This window comes from Pseudopodoces humilis, chromosome 7, assembly GCF_049639895.1.
Source record: "Pseudopodoces humilis isolate 2021_Gansu_Grassland_sample_001 chromosome 7, ASM4963989v1, whole genome shotgun sequence".
In the NCBI taxonomy this organism is placed as follows: Eukaryota; Metazoa; Chordata; class Aves; order Passeriformes; family Paridae; genus Pseudopodoces; species Pseudopodoces humilis.
Genome location: NC_142206.1, coordinates 59,950,010 through 59,973,083, shown reverse-complemented (window position 1 = coordinate 59,973,083; position 23,074 = coordinate 59,950,010). Strand labels below are relative to the sequence as shown.

The following is a 23,074-nucleotide window of genomic DNA, read 5'->3' as shown; positions in this document are numbered from 1 at the left end:
CCGAGGTGTCTGTGGGGATGCAGCAGTGCCTGATCAATGGCAGCAGCTGCTTCCAAACCAACAGCTCACACAGCATGTGGGACAGTGGATTGTTATTCCAGAGGAACAGGTTAATGCTGTGCTGGTTCCAGCCTGGAGCTGGGCACTGATAATTAGCAGGGACTTGTTTGCCCACAGAGATCATGAAGGAGGTGTTGTTTACTGCTTGACCGCAGTAGTCACCGATATTTAATCAATTAATTAAAATATCCCATCAAACAACATGGGATCCAAACCTGTGGGCTTATTTAATCTCACAGTGAAATGGTATTCAAGTAACCCCACAGAGAGTTGCCTGGTCTGCCTCATCCTTCAATCGATGCCAGTATTAAATAATAATGGCAAGCAGGATGTAGCTGTGCTGAACTGCCAGGCCATGTATTTACCATTAAGTCTGTCCCAGCTTTTCATTTGTTACTTGCTCTTTTAATAGCATTTTCCAGAGATGCTTAGTTGCTTTCTCTGCTCTAACAAGCTTCCTTGCTGGCCCAAATGAAAGACCTGATGAGAGTTATAAAAAGTACAGTAGCTGCCTCATTACGTTTGTCCTTCTAAGAAGCCATGCCAAAATACAGATCAGGTGAGAAGGAAAAGAAGCAGTTCTAAAGCTGCCCAGTGTATCCCTTGGTTGTCTTAAAGCAGGGATTCAAGGCTCTAAGAGAGAAATAAAACCTTCCTGTGATCCACAAAAACACAGCGTATTGACAGAGGCTGTTCTGCTCTGTCACCCTTTTGTAACAGAGGTGATATAACATTCCTTTTCTGCTCATAATAGATGATCTTTATGGATTTGATGACATCAAGTAAGATGGGAAGACTTCTGGCAACAGGATTTGGTTCTTTTAAGCAGCACTGGGGTGTTTCAGATTTGTAATGTTTTTTGCTGCAGGAGGGGTTGGTTTGATTAGATTCATCAACCCTAATCAGAGCTGAGGCTTCCAAATGGGTTGATCAGACAAAGTGGTGCAATTTGGGGATGTCCCAAGGTGTCTTTCCAAGTGCCAATGGACTGTGACATGGGCATCTTCCTTCTGTAGGGAAATTTGCTGGGTTAAGATCTTCCTTCCTTCTTATCTGCCTCCTAAGTAGAGGAGAAAATGGTCATAGGGAAAATCCAGGTCAGCTCAGGTGGCTGCTGTACAACTCCCTGACAGGAGGGTGCAGCCAGGTGAGGGTTGGTTCTTCTCCCAAGAAACAAGGACTATGACAAGAGGGAAAAACCTCAGGTCGCAGCAGGAGAGGTTTAGATTGGATATCGGGGAAAATGTCTTCACTGAAATTGTGGTGAGGCTGTCCACAGGCTGCCCAGGTACATGTTCAGCTTTAAGATGAGCTTCTGTGCGAATCTGATTTAAGTGCCTCATTTACATGCTAACATCAAACTTCAAGTATGGTTAAAGCAGACAGGAATTGAGTGAGTTTCTCCTGCTGATTTGCACGTTGCTGGGGCTCCCCATGCCCTGAAGCTCTGCCAGATCTGCAGGTGACATCTATCAGGTGAGGGAGGTCTGGGGCTGACATCTGTCACTGGAGGTCTCTGCAGCCACCAGTCACCACTTGCTCAGCTGTCCTCAACATCCAGAGTAAACAAGGACTGGCCTCTGTCACTGCAGCAGACGTGCAGCCCCTGCAGAGGCTGTTCCTGGTGTCCTGTGTGTGTGTGTAGCTGATGTAATTAATGCCAGGGATAGCTGAATTTCATCTGCTACGGCAGAAGTCCTCTGAACTGAGCTGCTAGAAAGGCTTGGTGTTGCCTTGCTGGAATATGCTGGGTAGGAAAAAAGAGAAAATTTGGATTAGGGGGTTTATTTCTGGATAACTTTGTATTACTACCATTTCTGATGGCACACAAGGAGTGCAGCTATGAGGCCACAACTGAGCACTAGAGTCACAGGCTTTGCAGGATCTGCCAAAACAGCCCCCAAAACAACAGAGGGGCTGCTGAACACTTCAGAGTCACTTGGGCAGCTCTGCATATTCTGTGTTGCTTTTACTTACTGGTGTCCATGGGTAGAGAGACAAGAGCCTGTAGTGCAGTATAGGACCCCCTATAAAAAGGGGCTGCCACTGGTTGGATTCCATAAATTCGTGGGAATGTGCAAGACCAACATAAAGGCACCTTTGTGTGGATGCTTCTGCAGCTGAGCTAGGAGAGGTCCTGTCTTAATTACCCCATCTAATAATGGGAATGATTTACAAGAGTACATATGCTAAAAGTAGACACAGTCTTAAGACTAAATGAATCCATCAGCAGAGTCTGATGTCCAAAGTCAGGAGTCTTTGTGTGTCTCCCACAGAATTTCGGAAATCAATGACATTATAAATTTATGCTGAGGTTACCGAGCCTTCATCAAGCTTGGGAAGCCCAAAAAACTCCTTTTGTTCCTCCTCCCTGCACATGCAGTCCTCAAGCATAGAAAGGACAACGCTGGGATGTTTGTCACAGTTGTGACATGAGGATTTGCATTTCTGTATTACCTCTGGAAGTGTTCAAGGCCAGACTGGGTGGAGCTTGGAGCAACCTGTTCATGTGGAAGGTGTCCCTGCCCATGGCAGGGGATTGGAATTATTTGATTTTTAAGGTTTCTTCCAACCCAAACCATTCTGGGATTCTTTGATTTCCGTTCTTTAGAAAACACTCTACCTGGATCCTCCTGAGATTTGAGGGAATCCCAGAACTGCTTCTGTGGGACCAGCAATAATTATCAGGACAATCAGTTGCTACCTGTGTTTTCTATCCTCAGCCTGCGGCGACCTTTTATCTGCAAAAGATTTGTACTTAAATATGTTCTCTAGGTTTTAAATGCCTCCTCCACCTTTTTGTCTTCATCAGCTGAGGGGTTTTGGCAGCTCCTAATAATTTTTCCTCTCCCATTGCATAGCTACTTCACATCTAATATTTCCTGGCAGATTTCTCAGTAGTAGCTGTAGTCAGGGGACTGGTGAGAGGTCTAATGCATCACTTCTCTCTCTCCTCGTGCTATTTATTCCAGTGTCTATCAGCTCCTCACTAACAATACTTTGACAAACAGGCTGGAGGGGAGGATTGCTAACTTGTGAATTATCTTGAAGTTACCCTCTTATTTCTTTCCCTGTAACTCTGCAGATGCTATTGAGTTTGGAGGTAGAACAGAGCTCTACCAGGGGTTATCAGGCATCAGTCTCCTGCCAGCAGAACTGTGAGATACAGATGTTGTGTCTTCCCTGCTCATGTGCAGCACAGACACCACATTTGGTTTGTTCACTCCAGTTCCTGAGGGTCCCCAGTTTTAAGGATTTTCCCTGTAGGGAAAGACTGCAAGCTCAAAAAGCACCAGCTTGGAGGGAGCCTGGCGTGAGATATTGCTGGCAGCAAGGCTGAGGATGATGATGGCAAGTGAGGGGCCCAGAGAGGGTCAGACATGGCATTGTCTCTGCTTGCCAGGGTGAGCAGAGCCCTGTGGGGCAGCACATTCCATTGATTAAAGTAAGACCAGAGTGATTTATGGCACAGCACTGCTTGAAAAACAGTGATTTTCATTCACCAGATGCTGGCATGCATGAGACAAGGCTGGTGGCCCAATTGCTGCCTTTCCTTTGCAAGCCAGTCTCCTCCCAGGTACCAAACCCTGGCTGGAGTGGCTGCAATATCATCCAAACCCTCCTCTACTGAGACAGCTTGAGTGACACAAGAACTTACCTTTACATTTTGCTATAGGACCAAAAAGGAGTGTCTGCCAAGAGCTGGTGGATTCCCATTAAAGAATGACTACAACTTTCCCAGTCTTTCAATCTCCAAGTGTCTTCCCAGAGACACAAAAATGTGTGAATGAGTCTGCCAGCTCCAGTTTTCCCTTTCGGCACCAACTTCTTAATGAAAAAGTCTCCATCAAATTTCACAGCATTCAACACTCTGTCATTAGGAGGGCTTGGGCAAGATGCAGAACAGCCCTCAGAGGTCTCAGTGGATCATCTCCATTTACATCTATTCCAGCTGTGCCCACACATGCTTGTTAGTCCGTGCAGCCCTAGATGTCACTTCCCTGGATTTTGCTGAAGTTGTTTGGAGCCAGGAGCAGGAGGATCAATGCAGGCTGTTTTTCTCCGTATTTATCTTCCATATTTGGATCCCCTTCCATTTCACCAAATATAAGCATTGAGGTTTTCCTCCACTCCAGCCTCCTGACTACATCTAAACCCTCACCCAGCCTGGAAACTCCTCCTCTCTCCTTTAACGATATTCTTAAATTACCCTAATTTTGTCAGCTGCTCCATTATTAATAACTAACTAGGAAAACTGCCACAGTGTTAGTGCTGCTGACACGTGTCTCAAGCTGGGACCAGGATTCCAAAGAGAGTTGCTTGAGAGGGGTGGTTAGGGAAGCAATTTCCTCGATGGTGCGTGCTAATGCACATATCCAAGCCTGCCTTGGAGCTGCTGGAGCCGGGGAGTCGAGCAGCTCCGTTGCACGGTGCCTCCTTGGGGATCAGTGTCTTGTTTCATCAGGGCCATCTGCTTGCAACACAGCCTCAGCCAGCTCCAAGTCCTATAACAAGCTGCTCTCAGTGCCGGCTGGAAATGGTTGGAAAAATCCGAGTGTTGTAGGTAAACATGAGGCTGGGATACAGCCATGCAGGGAGTTATTGGGCTGGCAGGCATTTATGGGGTGTTGCTGTGCATGAAGAGGGGCCCAGAGCTACTCAGGGGTGCAGACCCATGCCAGGTGTGAGTGGAGCTGTTCTCCATGCCCATGCCAATGGCTGGAAAGGATGGAATGGGACATGTCTTGTGTGGCCCACAATCCAGCCCCGATAACCAAACTGCCCTGAAAGCCACCACACACAGAGATCTCAGTCCTTCAAAGGCACATTCTGCAAATACTCACTTGCTGTTGGTAGGATGATCAGGTGCTGCAATATTTATATTCAAAGGGTTGTTTGAAACTGGCAGAGCCCAGTGAAACTTACGGGAAATCCTTCACATCCCTTTTTGCATCCCCTTCTCCCTCAGCTCCTCTTCATCACCAATTCCGTTGGCATCTCCAGGCATGAGAGCAGCCTGTGATACATTTGCCAGGGGTGTTTTTTTGAGGACCATTAGTTAAGCTGATTTATTTTGTTGGCTCTGTGTCCCTGGGGTCCCTGTCAGCCAACTCATCAAGCGTGCAGAGCAGAGCTGACACTGCTGGAGAGGCGATGTCCGTGCACTCCCAGCATTTCAGAGAGGACATGGGATCTTCTCACGGCATCCCCTTGACAATGGCTAAACAAATACAATGTGAGCAGCCCTTCCATGCTAAGTAGAATTTTTCAGTGCTCCTTTCTCCAGGTGTTTGCACCCACATTGCTCCTTCTCTTTCCCTTTTTACTTTTTTTTCCTTTGTGGTCACAGCTCAAACCAGAGGGTTAAATTTGCTTTTCCTACCAGCCCTCATCCTCCATCACCCAGTGATTGCTGCCTCCAGAATCAGAGGAGTCCGCCCATGCTGCTTTCACCAGGATTTGGGCTGTTCAACACTTAATTTTCTACTAACAGGGCTAAAGTTGCAGTGGTTGTACATCCACACTGAGAGCTGCTCCATGTGGACTGTCATGTTAAGGCTGGAAGATGGTCTTTAATGTCCCTTCCAACCCAAATCCTTCAAGGATTCTGTGACTTTTTAATGTCTGCCTCATCCAGTTTGGAAACACGGACCCACATAGGTTTTGTTGTTTACTTTTTATTTTTCATTTTATTATATTTCTTTTTGGTGTGAGCTTGTTTTTCAAAGGGTGGTTTTTTTTGTGTGTGAATTTTACAGCTCCATTTCACCACCCAAGGTAAGGGAAATGCTGCCATCCCAGTGGCCAATTCCCACTCTGTGTTTAGGAACAAATGGAAATGATGTTGTGTTTAATTATCTCAGCCTGCTTACCATGGTATTTTCACTAATATTTGGGTTTAATGAGCTAGGAAATCTGGGCCATTGTGTGCTGGTGGATACACTCATCCTTTCTTCAGCTAAATATGTTAGCAGATAGCTTCCACAGAGATGAGCAACTGCTTCCTTTGAACTCGGGAATCATCAGGATTCACTAATTTGCTTAGACCACCTGCTTGGCTACTATTACCACAGGTCTCTTATTTTCCCTCTGAAATGGTAAACAGAAATCTAAATGTTGCTGTACTGACCCTGGAGAAGAAGAGGCTGAGGGGAGACTTCACAGAGGGTGCAGCTTCCTCATGAGAGGCACTGGATGGGCAACTCTGCTCTCTGCAACAGTGACAGGGAGTGGCTGGAGCTGTGCCAGGGGAGCTTTAGGTTGGATATCTGGAAAAAGTTCTTCCCCCAGAGGGTACTGGGGAACTGCCCAGGCTCCCCAGGGAAGGGTCACAGCCCCAAGGCTGGCAGAGCTCAAGGAGCATTTGGACAACTCTCAGGCACAGGGTGGGATTGTTGGGGTGCCCTGTGCAGGGCCTGGAGCTGGACTCAATGATCTCTGTGGGTCCCTTCCAGCTCAGGATCAGCCCCACTTAGCAGCCTCTGCTTCCTACCCAGGGACTTGCAGCCCTGCAGAAATGCTCCAGCTGGATCTGCAAAGATCCCAAGGTCCCACAGGAATTACCATATAAAAGGGAATTACCCTGCTTCTCTACTCAGCCTGCGTGGTGTTTTGCATGGGATGTCTTTGCTCCCAGGACACGTGGTCTGCACTCTGGATTCTCCATCCGCAGGGAAGAGAGTTGGCCACGGGGGTGTTGGTGAGTCTTCCCACTGCAGTCAGGGAAGGAGATTTGCTCCCAGCCAGCTTGAGGATCCTTCTGTCACACAGATCTGCACGGGCACCCGCCCTACAGAGCTCAGAATGCAGCAAGGAATTTCTTCCACGGGTCACAGATCTGTTTTTTAATTACCATAGAAACCTCCAAACATCAGGCACGTGCTGTTACGTCAGGGTCTCGCTCCTCCACAGCTGCCTCCTTGGGACACTTTGGGGAACAGGAACTGTGGGGTCCTAAATTGTGGGTGATTATTTTTGGATTAATTACTAAGCATGGTCTTGGTGTCTCCCGGAGCACAGGATAGAAACTGTGGCTTTGGTCCTTTTACTCTTTTCATCCACGGCTTGCTGGTGTGACGGGACATTTCCCACCACCCTGCCCATCATCACCGAGGGATGCATTCACTGCTTCAGCCCTAAATATCCTTCCCATCTCTGCCGTTCCCACTTTAGACAATCAAAATGCAAAACTTGGGAGGCGTTCTTGGCACAGCCAGCTTGGCAACCCTTAAATTAGCGGGGTGTGAGCGCGCGGCGTTCCCACCCGGAGCTCCTCGTGCCGCTGGAGCCTCGCTCCGCATTCCCGCGCGAGACACGCACCCGGCGTGGCAGATGGCTCATCCTCACGGCTCCACGGGCCATCCCAAAGCACACCCTGACAGCAGGAGGGCTGTCAGCACTTAGGTGAGGGGAAAGGGGCTCCTTGGTGGAGCATTTATTGCGATGGAGCCAGAGGATGAGGCAGATGGCTGGGGATTGTTGGCAGGGAACTCGTGTTTGTTTAATTAGTCACCAGACAGACTGAGCTAAAAGCAAACTCCAAGTGTGGTGAGATGGACCATTTGTACTTGATGTCTACCTGATGATCCTCGTCTCGTCATCCTGCAGTGGGATTGATGCTCCAGCACACAGGACCAGGTATTCTCAGTGATTTTAGGGGCCTTTGTTTCCCCACTATTTTTCCCCCAAAAAGGGGCGGATGAAGATACGTGTTGCTTTAAAATGTAACCAAAGAAAGCACAAACAGCCCCCAGCAGAGCACACAGCCACTTGTAGGGCTGTGTGGATTTCTAAAGAAGCTCCAAGAGAGCTGGAGAGGGACTTAGGACAAGGGCCCGGAGTGACAGGACAAGGAGGAATGGTTTCCACTGCCTGAGGGCAGGGTCAGATGGGATACTGGGAAGGAATCCTTCCCTGGCAGGGTGGTGAAACCCTGGCACAGGGTGCCCAGAGAAGCTGTGCCTGCCTGTGTGTCCTGGAAGTGTCCAAGGCCAGGTTGGATGGGGCTTGGAGCAACCTGGGATAGTGGAAGGTGTCCCTGTCCATGGCAGGGGTTTGGAATGAGATGAGCTTTAAGATCTGTGATTCTGACACTCACTGGTGGAGGGGTTCAGCCCCCCTTTTGCCATGATCCCATCGTGTCTCCCTCCCAGACCATGTCCCGACACCTGGGCACGTCTCCCAACTCTGAGCTTCCCTGTCCTCAAAATAATGAAGGCTGGGAGATGCTGCAAAGGTAGAATTACGGAATCATGGAATTTGTAAGGTTGGAAAAACCCTCTAAGATCATCGAGTCCAACCATTCCCCAGCACTGACAAGCCCAACACTGACTCATGTCCCCAAGTGCCACATCTACACATCTTTTAAATCCCACCAGGGATGGGGACTCCACCACTGCCCTGAGCAGATGTACCAGTGTCACTTGTTCCTGAGCATGGATCAGATATTTTAGGGAAGGGATTCCTAAAGGGGCTCTGAGAGTGCTGGAGAGATACTTCGGACAACAGCCTGGAGTGACAAGACAAGAAGAAATGGCTTAAAATGCAGAGGTACTCCCACAAATGAAAAACCCACACCTTTATTTTTGCTTTATAAAATGCCTTGATTATGTTCAGTATTTGATGCCTTCTTGCAAACACTTGTCCTTAGGGGTTTTTCTCCCGCATTTCCCTTCCTGTATATACCTGTATGACTCATCCCTTGCAATGGGATGGAAATAAATGAAAAAATTAAAAACAAAAAAAAGGAAAAAAGAAGGGAAATAAATGATAGATGGGAAAGGGAAATAAAATCTGCACAGGAAATGATAACCCAAACACAAATCCTGTCTCTGCACACTCGGTGCTTGAAGGGGTAAAATCCGTGTATATTTAGCACGTATATCTAAAATGCAAAACTCTGAAAAAAAAAAGTTTTAAAAATTACCATTTGGAGACGAGGCCACGTTTACCAGAGCCCAAAGCGGTGCTTTTTCCCCCCAGAATATCCCCCCTGCCGTTACCCCGCAGCCCACTAGAGGGTGATTTCCTCCAGCGGGAGCTCCGCAGGCCGCTCGCTGCGCGGGGAGGGGATCCGGAGTGTGTTTTCCAGCATTCCCTGTGCGGGAGGAGCGCCCAAAATTCCCGGGGGGAGTGGCAGAAAGGAGCGGGGGGGGACACAGGGGACACACGGGGGACGCGCGTCCCCCTCGGGCTCCCCCCTCCGGCGCGCGGCTCGGCCCCGCCCACCATCCGATGACGTCACCCGTATGCAAATGAGCGACATGGGGGAGCGGGGGCCCGGCGCGCGGCCGGCCTCAGTCTCGCGCCGCGGAGCGCGCGCGCGCCCCCCCCCTCCCCTCTTTCCCTTTTCCCTTTTCCCGCCTCCTTCCCTCATTTCCCCCCCCTTCATCCCATGGACATGGCACGGCCACCTTAAAACGCCGCGCCGCCCCCTCCTCCCCCGATCGCCGGGGCCGGTATGAGTCAGGTGAGTGTGTTTTTATACAGGGTGTGTGTGTGCGGGGGAGAACTTTTGGGGGGGGGGCGGGGAGAGGGTGTGCTGGGTGCTCCCCCCCCCATCCCAAATGGCGGTGCTGGATGCGGGGGGGATCGCGGTGACGGTGTGGGAATGCGCGTTGGATGAGGAGTGGGAGGAAGGCAGCGGGCTGAGTGCGAGCCTTCCTCTCCATCCTCCTCCTCCTCCTCGTCCTCCTGCAGCCCCCCTGACTCCCCCTCCTCTCTCTGTTCCAGGTGTGAAGCCCCCGCCGGGAGGAGGTCGTTCCTCTGCTGGCTGCAGCCCTGACGTTGGGATTTTCCTTTTTTTGGCTTTTTTTTTTTTTTTTTTTTTTTTCGGCCCCACCACCTCCCTCCTTCCCTCCCTCGCTCCCTCCCTCCAGGAATCCAGCGCTGCACCGAAGCCAGAAGAGAGGGAGCAAAACCCAGCCCAGGCCGAGAGCCGCGTCCTGAAACCAAACCCGCCCTTCGCATCGCAAAGGAGATTTTTTTTTTTAAATCATTATTATTATTTTTATTTTTAATACCCCTGACCCGAGCACGGTGGCGGCAGCGGCGCCGGGGCAGGGAGGCTGTCCCGGTTATTTATTCTCTCCCCGCAGAGCTGTCCCTCAGGCTCACCATGATGTTCCGAGACCAGGTTGGCGTGCTGGCCGGGTGGTTCAAGGGCTGGAACGAGTGCGAGCAGACTGTTGCGCTGCTCTCCCTGCTCAAACGCGTCAGCCGGACCCAGGCTCGCTTCCTCCAGCTCTGCCTCGAGCATTCCCTGGCAGACTGCACCGAGCTCCACATCCTCGAAGGGGAGGCCAACAACCCCGGTGAGTGCTGCCGTTTGTTGCGACCCTTCTCGGGCGGTGCTCTAATGCCGTCGAAATTTAAAAAAAAAATACACCCAAGAAACGGGTGCGGTTTGGGAGCCGGGGGCTCCCCCAGCTCGGTTGCGGGAACGGCTTCTCTGCTCACGTTTATTTTCCAAACGGGGTTTGGCTTATCTCAGTTTGGTTTTTCACAGCAAACTACTCCGCTCCATGGCGTGGTGTAACTACGGTAGCATGAATGATTGGTGGGTTTTTTTTTTTTTCCTTTCCCCCCCGTGCCCCCCCTTCCTCCTTCCATGCAGTTTCCTGTGAAATAAGTAAGTCAGGTCACGTAGAGTCTGGATTTTCTAGGCTTCTTTTGGGCAACGTGGCTTGCTTTGCTCTCTGCAACATGCAGAAGCAGCCCATCGCTACCTCAGACGAACTGTTATTGTATAAAGGTCTGGGCAACTGGGTTATCCTATTTTTTAAATTTTTTTTTTCCTGTTAAATGTGGCAATTCCTATTTCATCATTCAGATCCTGTTTGGACGCATTTTTTTCCTGCGGCTCTGAATACCCCCTTGTGTTTCAGCAGAGCTCTAAGAAAATATGAGTGGACTGTTTCATGTTACTGAGCGTGTGGGGTGCAGGACAGAGAATGTGCGTGGCTACCGAAAGTGTATTTTTCTTTTATTTATTCGCCATTACAAGTTGCTCAACTCCTCCAAAGTAAATGGGAGTTGGAGCAGGATGGGAATGGCACAAGCGCCGTGCGAATTGCACCGTGTGTTCCCGTATTTATTTATGGGGGGTGTGTTACAGATGTGTGTGTTCCTAAGTAGGGATGTACATAGGGATGCAAGTTGCTCGGAGTTGTTGTAACGCGGAGGGTCAGTAGGGAAGGCAAAATGTTATTTAGTTGCGCAGTTCTGTTTTTCCAACACCTCTCAAAAAAAAAAAAAAACAAAATAAAAATATCCCAAACAAAAAAAATCCAGCAACCCATAAAAAGCAAAGCAACCCCCCCCATCCCTAAGCACCAAATCCCAGGGGACTGGAATCTCTTGGATTTTGGGCTGTGCGTGGCAGAGCAGTGCCAGGGAGCGGCCGACTGCGTTCCGTGATGGGTGGAAATCTTGCGGCCGGATCCCGAACAGAGCCCCCGGTGTGGACGGGGCGGGAGGAATGCAGGGTCCTTCTCCAGCTGTTCCCTATTAGAGCACCGAGCCGGCAGGATTTGGCAGCTGCCTGTGCTGCCATTTGATGACAAGGTCCAGCGCAGCGCCGTGTTTCCACCGAGGACGGATTTAAGTCCTTCTGCAGGAAACCAAGCCCGGAGCTGCTCCGGCGCAAAGGGATCGGGGCTGGCTGCAGGGGAGCGAGGCTGGAATTGGCCGTTCCCTTATATAGCTCGCAGGAACGAGAGGGAGGAATGCTGCCGAGTGCGTCTGGGCGCAATACTGCTGCTTTTATAAACAGCTGAAAGGATGAACCTCATCCATCCCTTTGGGTGGGGAGGCCCTGGGGGGGGGTGGGAGGAAACACATTCTCCAAACTCGGCTGCTCCTGGATAAATCTGCAGCTTCCTCACAGGTTTGCTGTGATTCCCCCTGCGAGTTGGTGTGAGCAATATATTTTTAATTTTATTTTTTTTCATCAGCATCTCAGCTTTTCATTCCAGCTGTGGGTTTGGCAGTAGCTGTGTCCTCTTGGTTGGCCAGGGAATTGGAGGGGGGTGATTTTCCTCCAGCCATCAGGAAAGGTGAAGGAAAACAGGGCTCTGGAGTGGTCCTGGGCACAGAGTCACATAGGGCCACCTGTGTGGTGGCATTTTCTCAGTGTAAGCCTGGGTGCAGACCACGGGTTGGGTCTTCCCGTCTCCGCTCGTGCGAGCAATCCCTGCTTGCCCCTGTAATCCCGTTGACCTTGCTTGGCGCGAGGATTTCTCCTGCATGCAGAGCTTGGCACCCAGCCTCCTGCCTGGCCCTTGCTGCGTTGGTGGAGCTGCCTGAGCTCTCCCTGGCGTGCCTTCCAAAAATGATCTCTTCCTCCAAGGCATTCGTAACTCCAATGCCAAACCCTGGATCCGTTGAGTTCCTTTTTCTCACCAAGCATCCCTCTGTATGGCTTTCCCATGGGATGGACACATCCTTGCCTCCTGCAGAGCAGGACACGCACTTTTCCAGGCAGTCCTGTTGCAGTGCAGGGAAGGTTCGCTGAGATTTGTAACCAGGCTCAGGCAATAGCTTTTAGTCTCCCGTGTTAGTGCTGCCTTCCTAAAACCACCTGTATTCCTGAAATCACTCCTGTTCCACACCTGTTTGGCAGTCTGGCACTTGCCTGGCAGTGGAATCAGACCAAGTCCTGAACAGCAACGTCGTCATCGAACCTTGCGTTACTCTTTGAATCCTGGTGTTTGCATTACTAATTTGGGCTTGATTCCTTCCTGGGCTGGGGCCTGAAGTGGCTCCTGGTACATTTTCCTGGTGTTTGCTGACTTGGAAGTAGTGGCTCCCTGCTTGTAGGAGCCCCGCTGGTATCTCTGGTGGGGGCTGTAAGGCAGGGGATGTTTCCCTTTCCATGGAATCTGCTGTCTGGGAAGGGGTGTCACCAGCTGAATGTAACATGCTGGGCTAATGTACTGGAGCAGGTGTTGGAATTACACTGGGTCCTCGTGAGAATTGTGTTATTTTGTACATGCAGGACCTGTTACTTGCCCCAACCCTGTGGAGAGGTGGGAAAACTGGAATGTTGCCCCTAGATGATGGTTCTTAGGAGGAGGTGGCAGCCCTGCTGTGGTCTGTGGTGGATAGGCACCATCCTTGGAAATACCACTACCACCAGAGATCAGGAGGGGTCCTAAAGGGAGACCAGAGCTCAGAGATCCTCTCTGACTGGTGGTGCTGGGCTCAGAGGCTTTCAGGTGTGTAGACCAGGCTGAAAACCCATTTCATCAAAGGTATCCAGGTTGTTTCTTGCCGGGTAGACTCAAGGTGAGAGGTCTGATGAATGGCAGACGTGGTTGGAAAACTCAAGGAAGAAAACTCTTTTAAACTAGTTAATTGCCACAGAGTAGCAAGTGTATTTTGTTCAAAGGAGTTCTATCTTGATTTTTTTCCAAGTGTGAGACTATTTTCATAATGACAGCCAAGCTGTCCTCATCAGTACTGCAAACCCAGCATGGCTCTGCTGTGTACAGCTGTGTATGACCCTCGGAAAGCCCTGAGGACCCTCCTGATTCCATGGTTCTTTGGATCCCTGCCTAAGCCTGGAAGGGTGGATGTAACCTGTTGCCAACCTCAGATGTCCTGCAGGAAGCTGCACTGGTGTCTGGAAGTGCAGGGAGGTGTGGGGGCTGCTGAGGTGGCTGCAGGACCACCTGCAATCCATTGCTTGGTTATAAAGGGAAAATAGGAATGGGAAGCAAACATGGAAAGACATCTATACATTCTTCATTATGTGAAACGTGCAGTTTGGGACTGTCCTGCACTGGTGAAGGGTTTGGGTTAATTCAATTTGAGTGTGAATGGCTTGGTCTGCTGAGAAGGAGGAGAATATGGAAACTATATTATCCATGCACAGGAACAGAAGTTTCAGGTATTACATAGCACTATTTAAAAGCCTGCTATAACTTCCTTCCTTCCTTCCAGCCTGGCCTCGCTGGGCAGCTTCAGTCCCAGCTGCTCGGAGCCGTCAGAACGCGGCGACCTCCTCTGAGCTACCAGTAAAGGTCAGGCAGGAGTGGGGTGAGCCTTGTGGTGGGAATGGGACCTGTGCTGCTCCTGGGGCACCCAGGGGTGCTGGGCATGGCTGAGGGCTGCACACCCAGTGAGGAGAGGTGGGGGCTGTATCCATGAACTATGGTCTGTAGGCTTTGGGCAACGAGCACAGAATGTGTTTCTGCTTTCATCTACTCCAGCATCCCTCTGCGTTTTTTTCCCAAAGCAGTCTCACATCCCATCCCACCAGCCCTAGCTTCCTCATTCCTGCAAGGTTGACAGAAGTGCCCAAAGACTCCTGTAGGTCCTCCAGGTGTCCAAACACCCACGTGCACTGATGGAAGTAGTGACAGCTTTAAGCTCATAAAGGACAGCAAGCTTTCTCTGGCCTGTGCACAGGACATTAACTGCTCCATATGGTAGGGCCAAAATCTTTATTTCATTTCAGCAGGCTGTCAGGTATCACAAGGGGAGCATCAGGATGGCCTAGATTCCTCATCCTGGGAAGGACTGGCCAAAGGAAGAGACAAGGGTTGCAGGGAGCCGTAATGTCTTTTAATAGAGCAAGTGATGCAGCTGGAAAAAATGGCCAGGCATGAAGGTGCACCAGCTCAAAGGAGGGCTTGTGGGGTGGTTTTTTCCCAACTGTACCAGCTGGTCTATTAAAAGGCATTACATATTCCTGCAGACCTTGCTGCTTATATCCTTAGTTCCCTGTGGCTCCAGCCCTGCATCTATTGCTGCCACCCCAGCCACAGACAGTCTCCCAGCCCATCAGAAGCTGTTACTGCTGCACTGTGCAAATTTTGTAGTTCATTCCCAGTGACCCCCACTGATGGCAAATCATCCCAGTGCCAAATTTGAAGGTGTTTCTCATTTTTAATTTTTTTTTCTTGGCTTACAGTTGAACTGCAATGCTGAGCTCTGGTTTAAATGTCCTTGGTCTGTGTGAGAGCATGGCTGGGCTGTCACACAGTGGGACTGGAGGAGGCCAGGAGGCATCCCAGGAGGAGGATGGGGTCAGGGGCTTAGTCTGTGCTTGTTGGAAGTGATAGAGAATTATAAGTGCAGGGCACTTAGGCATCATCATTGTGTGGTCATTCCACACACTTGTCTCTGTCTGGAGAGGGATGTGAGCAGCCCTGCCAGCTCTGCTCATTAAAAATTACGAGCTGGGACTCCTAAATAGAGAGATCACAGAAGTGTTGGAAGGGACCTGAAAGATCATCTTGTTCAAACCCCTCAGACAGGGGCAGCTTCCACCAGGAGCACCAGGCTGCTCAGAGTTCCATCCAACCTGGCCTTGAACACTTCCAGGGATGGGACAGTCCCAACTTCTCTGTGTGACCTGGGCAAACCTCAGATCTGCTGAGCTGTTGGACACTTGCTTTTAACCTGCTGGTACTTGACCTGCTGCCACACATCTTTCCCAGGTTTTGTTTGCAAACTTGAGGGCTAAAAGCTATCAGTGCTGGGATTTTTGTAAAATACCAAGGGGAGGGGTACAGAAGTACAGAGTGGTGTTAGCCAGGGGCTTTGAGCCAGGCTACACACCCAGTGTTCTCTTGTGATTCAAAGCTATTTTTATTTTTAGGGATGCTTTCCAGAGTGGCTGTGGGAAGCACTGCAGGCTGGAGGAAGGTCTGTGGTGTGGCATTACTTTGCTGTCCCACTCACCCCAGTGCTGGGACCTACGGGAGACTCTTCTGGGCTTGCACTTTACTCTTCTGTCTTTCCTCCTATTTGCTTAAAAACTCCTTCCCTTGTTCCTGGCATGTGTTCCTTGCTAGGAGTAAGGAGATACTCCTGTGCTTGCTCCCAAAATTTTGGCAGCAAAATGAATGACATGGTCTCCTCCATTGGCAGGGCTAATGAAGGCCAGGTCTTTTTGGATGAGGGGTGGCAGAGCTTGCCAGGGTAGTAATTTTTAGGTAGCAATGCTTAAAATGGGAAGGAAAAAGTTAACTAATGGTAACAGCCCATTTTGCTGCCTGGGGCACGAGGTGCAAGAGGGTTGCTCATAGGTGGGCTGCTTTCTCCCAGAGACCTTTCCATACTTTGCAGTGTCCTTTTAACCATTTTCTGAGGTGGTTCATGGCTCAGTGAGGGGCCTGATGCCAGAGTTAATTTCCCCACTGACTTCACCTCGGAAAAATCCCAGTGTTGAAGTGCAGGATGTGAAAGATGCAAGGAAGCATTTCATGCATCATCACAGACCTGAGCTGGATTGTCTGCCTGGACCAGCTTGTTCCTGGATTCCTTCTGTGCAGGTATCTTGTATTTGTGCTTGGGAAAGCAACAGAGCTGAAGTCCTCTCCCACCAGAGTGGGTGCAGGGAGGGTGTTGGTGAACAAGAAGCACACAGAGCATCACGGTCAGGATATAGATTGATGGGAGAGGTCGAGGACAGCTTTAGATCAAGAGCTGAATAGGAACCAGCTGTAGAGCCATCAATTAAAATAATCTAGTTTGTGAATACACTTATCTGCAAATGAGATTAAATGGATGAGTGGGGAAAGCGCTCTGCTCGTAGCTTGGGCTGTTGCCGGATGATCCTCTGCACAGTTGCATCCTTTGGCATGTTAGACCTCAAAATCTGAGCAAAGCTGCATGCCCATTTCACTAATTATATATTTGCAATTAGGCCAGTTGCTTTTAAAGTAGTTGATGCTCCAGTCAGCTGAGTTTTCCCACAGAGTTTCCCTGAAGCAGTTGAAGGTTGTGGATCACAATGCAAATTCCCATCTCTCTACAATTTCTCAAGCTTTGCCATTCCTTTTGCTCATGAAAAAAAACAAACCACCTTGGTTTCATTTGTGGCCCACGAAAGCCACTTCTTACTGAGCTGGGAGTTACGTTTGCAATCAGCATAACTGAAATAGTAATTAGTGTGAACACTGGCTTTATTTTAGGATGCATCCGTCAGTGCTTTAGCACTCCAGCGTTGAGCTGGTGTCTGGTGTTACCAGAGATAACTGCTGGGAGAAAGGGCACCCCTGGCACTGCCACTGCGCCCCAGCCCCAGGGCTGGATTCCTCAGAGAGGGGAGAACCTGCTGCCCTGCAGTGCTGTGTTTTGGGGCTCCCACCTGATCGCCCCCCTTTCCTCCTCACTTCTGCCAGCTGAGGGCAGGAGCCCACACAAAGCCCAAGTCGTTGTGTGTGAAGCTCTTTTTGTCTGCAGGGTGGTGGGATGAGCCCTCACATGAATTGTGTGTTTGTGCAAATCTACCTCTGCCTGTGCATGTGCCCTTTGTATTTCCTATTTTTACCGAATAAACAAGAGCATTACTATTTTACTAACTCTTGGTTACGTAAGAGCTGCTGAGGGACCTAAAAGAGTCTGATGCAAGGGATCTCCAAGCCTGCGTGTTCATCCCTTTTCCCTTAAAAAATGGTGTGTTTATCTTTCCAGTGCTTTGGACCTAAGAAGAGACATAGAGATTTGCAGAGGTCATCACTGAGTGCAAATTTGGCAATGGCAAACAGCCAAGCCAGTGGCTTCCATCTTGGCCCAGTAATTACAAATAAAGTTGAGGTTGGAGTGAGCAGATCCGTTCCTGACTTCCTTTTCCACAGCTGATGCGTTAAGTGGAAGGGCAGGATCTCATCAAAACAAGGCTGGGATTCTCTGTTGGAGAAGGTGTTGCTGGCTGTTCTTTGGAAGGGGTTTTGTGGGCAAGGGGAATTGTGTTTCTGGATTACAAGCTGGATTTTCTCTGATGGAGCAGACCGTGGGATCTCATCCATAGCATCACAGCCCTGCAAATTGACTTGCTCTGCTTCTAGGTACTGAGCAGAAAATAAGCCTGGGCAGGGTGAGTGGGCCAGCTCCAGAGACAGAAACCCAGTTTTTGTACCTGGCAGGAGCTGGCTGTGTGAGGCAGGTGCATGGGCTTCTCCTGGCTCTCCATGCAGGATTCAAACACATCTGGCTAAAGCAAGAGGAGCTGTAAGTGAAGGATTTACCAGCACAGGCTCACCCTGTTCACAGTGTGGGGTTTTATTGATGGATTCACATGCAGTGACTCAGTGGCAGGGCTGCATCAAGGGTTCTGGTGAAGGTGTCTGAATTTCAGCCTGGTTTCTCTGATGGGCTCTGTGCAGGTGTGTGCTGCAGCACCTCAGCTCAGGCTTTCTGGGCTCAGCACTCCTGTCTGGAGCTTGCTGATGGTGCCTGTGGATTTCTGCTCTCAGAGTTGAACCCAGGGTAAACCACGTGTTTCTCTACCATTAACCCTGGCTACTGCCTTTGGCAGACTTCTCAGGGCATTTGCAGTGCTTGAGCTGCTGTGCAAACACTTTCTTGTATTCTGTCAGAATAATCCACAGGGCAAAGAAAAGTGCTAGCACAAATTCAGGGTCATTTTATGTTGTGGACAAGGGACTGTCCAAGATGGAAAACACAGATGATACTGATGGCTCTTGTACCAAGGCCTGAGCCAGCTCCTGCCACAACCCCTGCAAGCCTTCCCTGTTACTTGCAGGAGCTGGATGCAGCCCAGCTTGTTGAGCTATCATGCCTGGAAGGTGTTATTTTACTTAAAATAATGTTAATATTGTGACTGTGGTCTGCAGGACTCAGCAGCTCTGCTCCACTCTTTGCTCTCAAGCAAGGCTGCCCTGCTTTAGAAGCATGGGGTGCTTCAAAAAGCTTCTCTTCTGTTACTGATCCTCACAAATAATTAATTCCAGACTGCCTTTTTTTTTAATGCAACTTGTTTCAGGCAAGCTATAAACCTGCCTTTCTTTTAACCAGTTAATTCTCCTGCTCCTTGACTGTGCTGTTGCCTGGTGGGGAATGGGCACGTGTTGTGTTTGGAGTTTTAATTGTTGTTATAAGAAGACATTGAGTGGGTGGATAAATCAGGGTTTAACCAGGTTTAGCCAGAAGCATCTTAAAACCCACTTTCTACAGCACTGCATCTTTTTTTTTTCTTTTTTCTGTATTTTTAACCCTGAACATCACAGATCAGCCGTTCTTGTCATTGGGTTTTTCCTGTTGTCCCCTTTTCTCTGTCTCCCATCAGCAATGGGAATTGAAGAAGGAAGAAATTGGCAAGAGAAATGTGGAGGGAAAAATCCACAAGTTTTGTTGTGGAGAAACTTGGCTGATCTGACATTTACAAGCAGAACATGGTGTTTCTGCAGCAGCTGCAGCCTATGTCCATGCATTTTCCTGCTTGTCAGCTTTCCTGTTGGGATATTCCTCTTGTTTCTCATGCAGCAAACATCAATATGATTTTTCTACCTTTTTTCTGACTGTTCCCCAGTGTGCTCAAATTGCCACAGGGTCAGCGTGGTTCTGGGTAGGGTTTTTTAAAATCTTACAGTTGCAAAGAAGTGGATTATTAAAAAAAAATACAAAGTCCCCTGGCTGTTTCCCTCCAGATAATGCAAACGTAGATGAAATGTTGAGTTATAACTACCTGAGTGACCTTTTAAGATAAGAATTGTTATTGACTGGTGGTATTATGTTAAACTGATAAGAATTCTTTTTAGAAGAGGAGGAAAAAAAAGCCCAACAAACCCTTCAGTAACCATAACAACTTACTCTGCAGCGCAGGGACAGCACACACTCCTTCCTGACACTGCTGCTGGGGGCTTGAGGGTGGCACCACAGGGATCCCATCCAGCAGCCCCTTGGGGAAACCTCCCCAGAGCTCCAGGTTGTGCTGTGAGGGATGCCCGAGGTCACTCCTTCTGCTGTCAGCTCTCTAATTTTCCTTATCTGTGGGGAATTTTAGCTGGGGAGTTGTGCTGAGGCTCAGTCTGGTGCTGTGGTTTGGCTGCAGTGGGAGGGAGGGGTGGATGCAAGGGTGCTGGGAGCAGGAGGGATCACAGACTTCCAGGGTGATTTGGGCTGGAAGGGAACTTAAAGCTCACCTTGTTCCACTCCTGGCATGGCAGGGACACCTTCCAATATCCCAGGCTGCTCCAAGCCCTATCCAACCTGGCCTTGGGCACTTCCAGGGATCCAAAGGTAGCCACAGCTTCTCTGGGCACCCTGTGCCAGGGCTTCACAACCCTCACAGCCAGGAGTTCCTTCCCAATATCCCATCTATCCCTCTGGCAGTGGGAAGCCATTCCCCCTTGTCCTGTCACTTCATCCCTTGTCCAAAGTGCCTCTCCAGCTCTCTCAGAACTCCTGTAGGCACTGGAAGTGTCTCTGAGGCCTCCCTGGAGCCTTCTCCTCTCCAGGCTGAAGAGGGATGCTTTTGGAGGTCAAAGGAGGACGCTTTCAATGGTTCTTGCTTAAGAAATGAGGAATGAGGCAAGGAAATACCTTCTTTACAGTGACTGTGCTGGCAGGGTCAGGGCAGCCCCTGGAGCCCGGTTGGGAGCTGGATCCAAACTCTGTCCTGGCAGAGGTGCCAGCTCCTGTTTCAGGTCATTGCAGTAGAGAGGAGTGTGGTGGGAACACATGGGTACTTAGAGCCTTCCTTGGCCCAGCTGAGCCCTGTGTTTGCATGTGCTGCTCCTGGGAATTCTGTCAGTTTAAAGCAGAATTCACACTTTGGTCATCTTCTGTTATCAGGGGTTGTCACTGAGACTGTTAGAGCTAAAGAAAATCTGCCAAGAACAACCGGGGTTTTTTATCACCTTCTGCCTCCCCATCCCCTTGCACTTGCATTACCTGAGTGCTGTGGGTTTCCAATTTTCATAGAAAATGAGCTCAGAGCTCACAGGTGGCGATGAGCCTAAAGGTGAACAAACAACAAATAGCATCTTGGAAAGTACAAGAAAGAGAGAGGATAAGCCTGATAAAATACTCCAAATATTTTAGAATTAGGGATGAGGGGAAAACAACGCATTTGAATCCATAGCAGAAGAGGCAAAGGTGTGCAACTTTGTGTGTCTGCTCAGGAAATCAATTACTTCAACCTGCTGGGTCAGGAGTCATGGCAGCAGCAGGGAAGCTGTGTAAAGGTGTCTGCTTACCCCTGCTTGCCAACCTCTCCTCATATTCTTCTGGAGCAGCCAGTTGGATGCTGAGTGCTTTTTGTAGCCGATGTCAAATCTCGGTCAGCCGGAGAGCCTTTATAAATAAAGGTGTCTGCTGGTATTCAGGCATACGTGGATAATAGCTGCTGTAATTCAGCTGTCCAGCCTGGCTTCCCAGCTTTTATAAATGACTGATCAGAGATTCCACTGAGAATGAGGATTTAAAGGGATGGACCTGCTGGAAGTGGTCTCTGTGCTGGTAAGTTTAGAGAGTCTCTATCCTGGGGACAGGTGGCCGGTGTTGCCCTTCCTCCACTGATGTCCCAGGTTTGTGTTTCACACAAGGCAAATGTTGTATTAATAAAACTTGAATTGTGGTTAGATGGCAGGGCTCTCCAGTCAGTTTTTGCAGGCTGCACTGAAATCTTTGAGTTTGTCATCTTTTACTTTTTTTTTTTTCTTTTATTTATGGGAGCGGGTAAACACTCGGAGATCTCTCTGGACAAGCCACAGCAGCTGGAGGATACTGGTTTCTCTATGGAGTGGAGGAATTTCATCAGAGGAGCTATTGTTCCTCTGTGTTCTCAGCATTTTGGCAACTGTTCTTTAGATTAACCCTACAGAAAGGGGAGGGTGCTCTGTGCTGGGTCTGAAATAATTGCAAAAATGTGGGCAGATGCTTTTGCATTGTTAGAAATCGATCCTGGTTGGTAGTGGGGGAAGCATGGTGTGGGATTAGGGAGTGAAGAAGCCCAAATTCTTTAAATCCCTCCTGAAGCCAAGCTGGATGTCAGCATTGATGTTCAGCTTGTTTCTGTTTTTAAAGTGGAAATAGTTGGTGTCTTCTCCCCCTGCCCTGAGCAGTCAGTGATAGCTGGGGATTCATCCCACTCCCTACTGAGCTATTGCAGAACCTTCTCTGGCTGGAGGATCCACTTCCCTGGGCTGAGTTGGGTTTGCCTGGCAATGTTTTGGTAGCAGGGTGGTTTCTGTGAGAAGATACCTGAAGGGGCAGCCACAGCTTCTCTGGGCAACCTGTGCCTCACCATCCTCACAGCCAGGAATTTATTCCCAGTATCCCATCTAACCTGCTGGCAGCAAAGAACCCACAAAATGAGTTAAGGGAGCACCTTGAGACAGCCAGACCAGTGTAAATTTGGAGGGATGAGCAATTGGGATGGGGCTTGGAGCAACCTGGGATAGTGGAAGGTGTCCTTGCCCATGGCATGGGCTGGATCTGGATGGTCTTTAAGGTCCCTTCTAACCCAAACCATGCTGTGATTGTTCATCCAAGAGCTGGTGTGGTCCCTTGCAGGGGACCTAGAGGAGAAACAAGCCCATGACTCTTGGCCAAGGGGTGATGAAGCTCCTCACTCACCCTGCAGCAGCTTCTCCCTCTGCCAGTGCCTGCAGGGCTGATTCAGCCCCCAGCTCTGTTAGTTGCCAGGTCTGCAAAGCATAACTAAATTCAGGGGTTTTTTAATCTTACGTGCCTATTTTGATTCCGTTTACCCATACAATTACACTAATTTGCTTTATTACATGCAAAAAGATTAAAAATACATCTGGCAGAGAGGATTAAAAGCTGGTAATCTGGCTGCTAAGAAGCACACGATGCTTTAGGATTTCCTTTCGAGGTGTGTGGAGCTCTGGAACAAGAGCAAAATGTGATCCTTTGTAGTTGGAGTTTTCATAGGAAGAGCTCATTAAAGCCAGTGTGATTGTTTGAGTGAACGAGAAATGAATGAGTTTAAAGTATAAGACTAAATCCTACCACATTAAAGCAGTAGTTGTGATTTAAGAGCTCGTTTTTGGTTTGAGTTTGTGTTTTTTGTGTGTGTAAACCTGGAGCAATAGAGTTGTTTTACCTTTTAAGGGATTTAACAAGTCTCTCTAATTTTCTTTTAATGTTGCAGGGCTTAAAAATAATGCAAGGTCAGGCTGAGCGTAACTAATTCCAGTGTGAAAGCAGAGGAAAGCCTGTTTCTCCACAGACTTACAATTAGTGCAGCAATCCTTCTCAGTACAGCCTTTGAGAGGGATGTAGCAGGAAAAGA

The 23,074-nt window shown here is 49.2% G+C and overlaps 1 protein-coding gene across 6 annotated transcripts in view; it reads left to right on the top strand.

Moving 5' to 3' along the window:
* Window positions 1–9,394: 9,394 nt before the first annotated feature.
* SAMD4A (sterile alpha motif domain containing 4A) overlaps window positions 9,395–23,074 on the top strand; it is a 97,703-nt gene continuing 84,023 nt past the window's right edge. For 5 of the 6 annotated variants that reach the window (XR_001331843.2, XR_001331842.2, XM_005528564.3 and 2 more), the window contains exons 1-2: window positions 9,395–9,529; window positions 9,793–10,373. Coding sequence is in view for 3 of the 6 variants with exons in the window: in XM_005528564.3 (XP_005528621.2) it covers window positions 10,178–10,373 (196 nt within the window). In the remaining 3 variants the exon portion in view is untranslated. Of the gene's footprint in view, window positions 9,530–9,792; window positions 10,374–23,074 lie in introns of those variants that run through there. The other variant, XR_001331844.2, reaches the window with a different exon arrangement.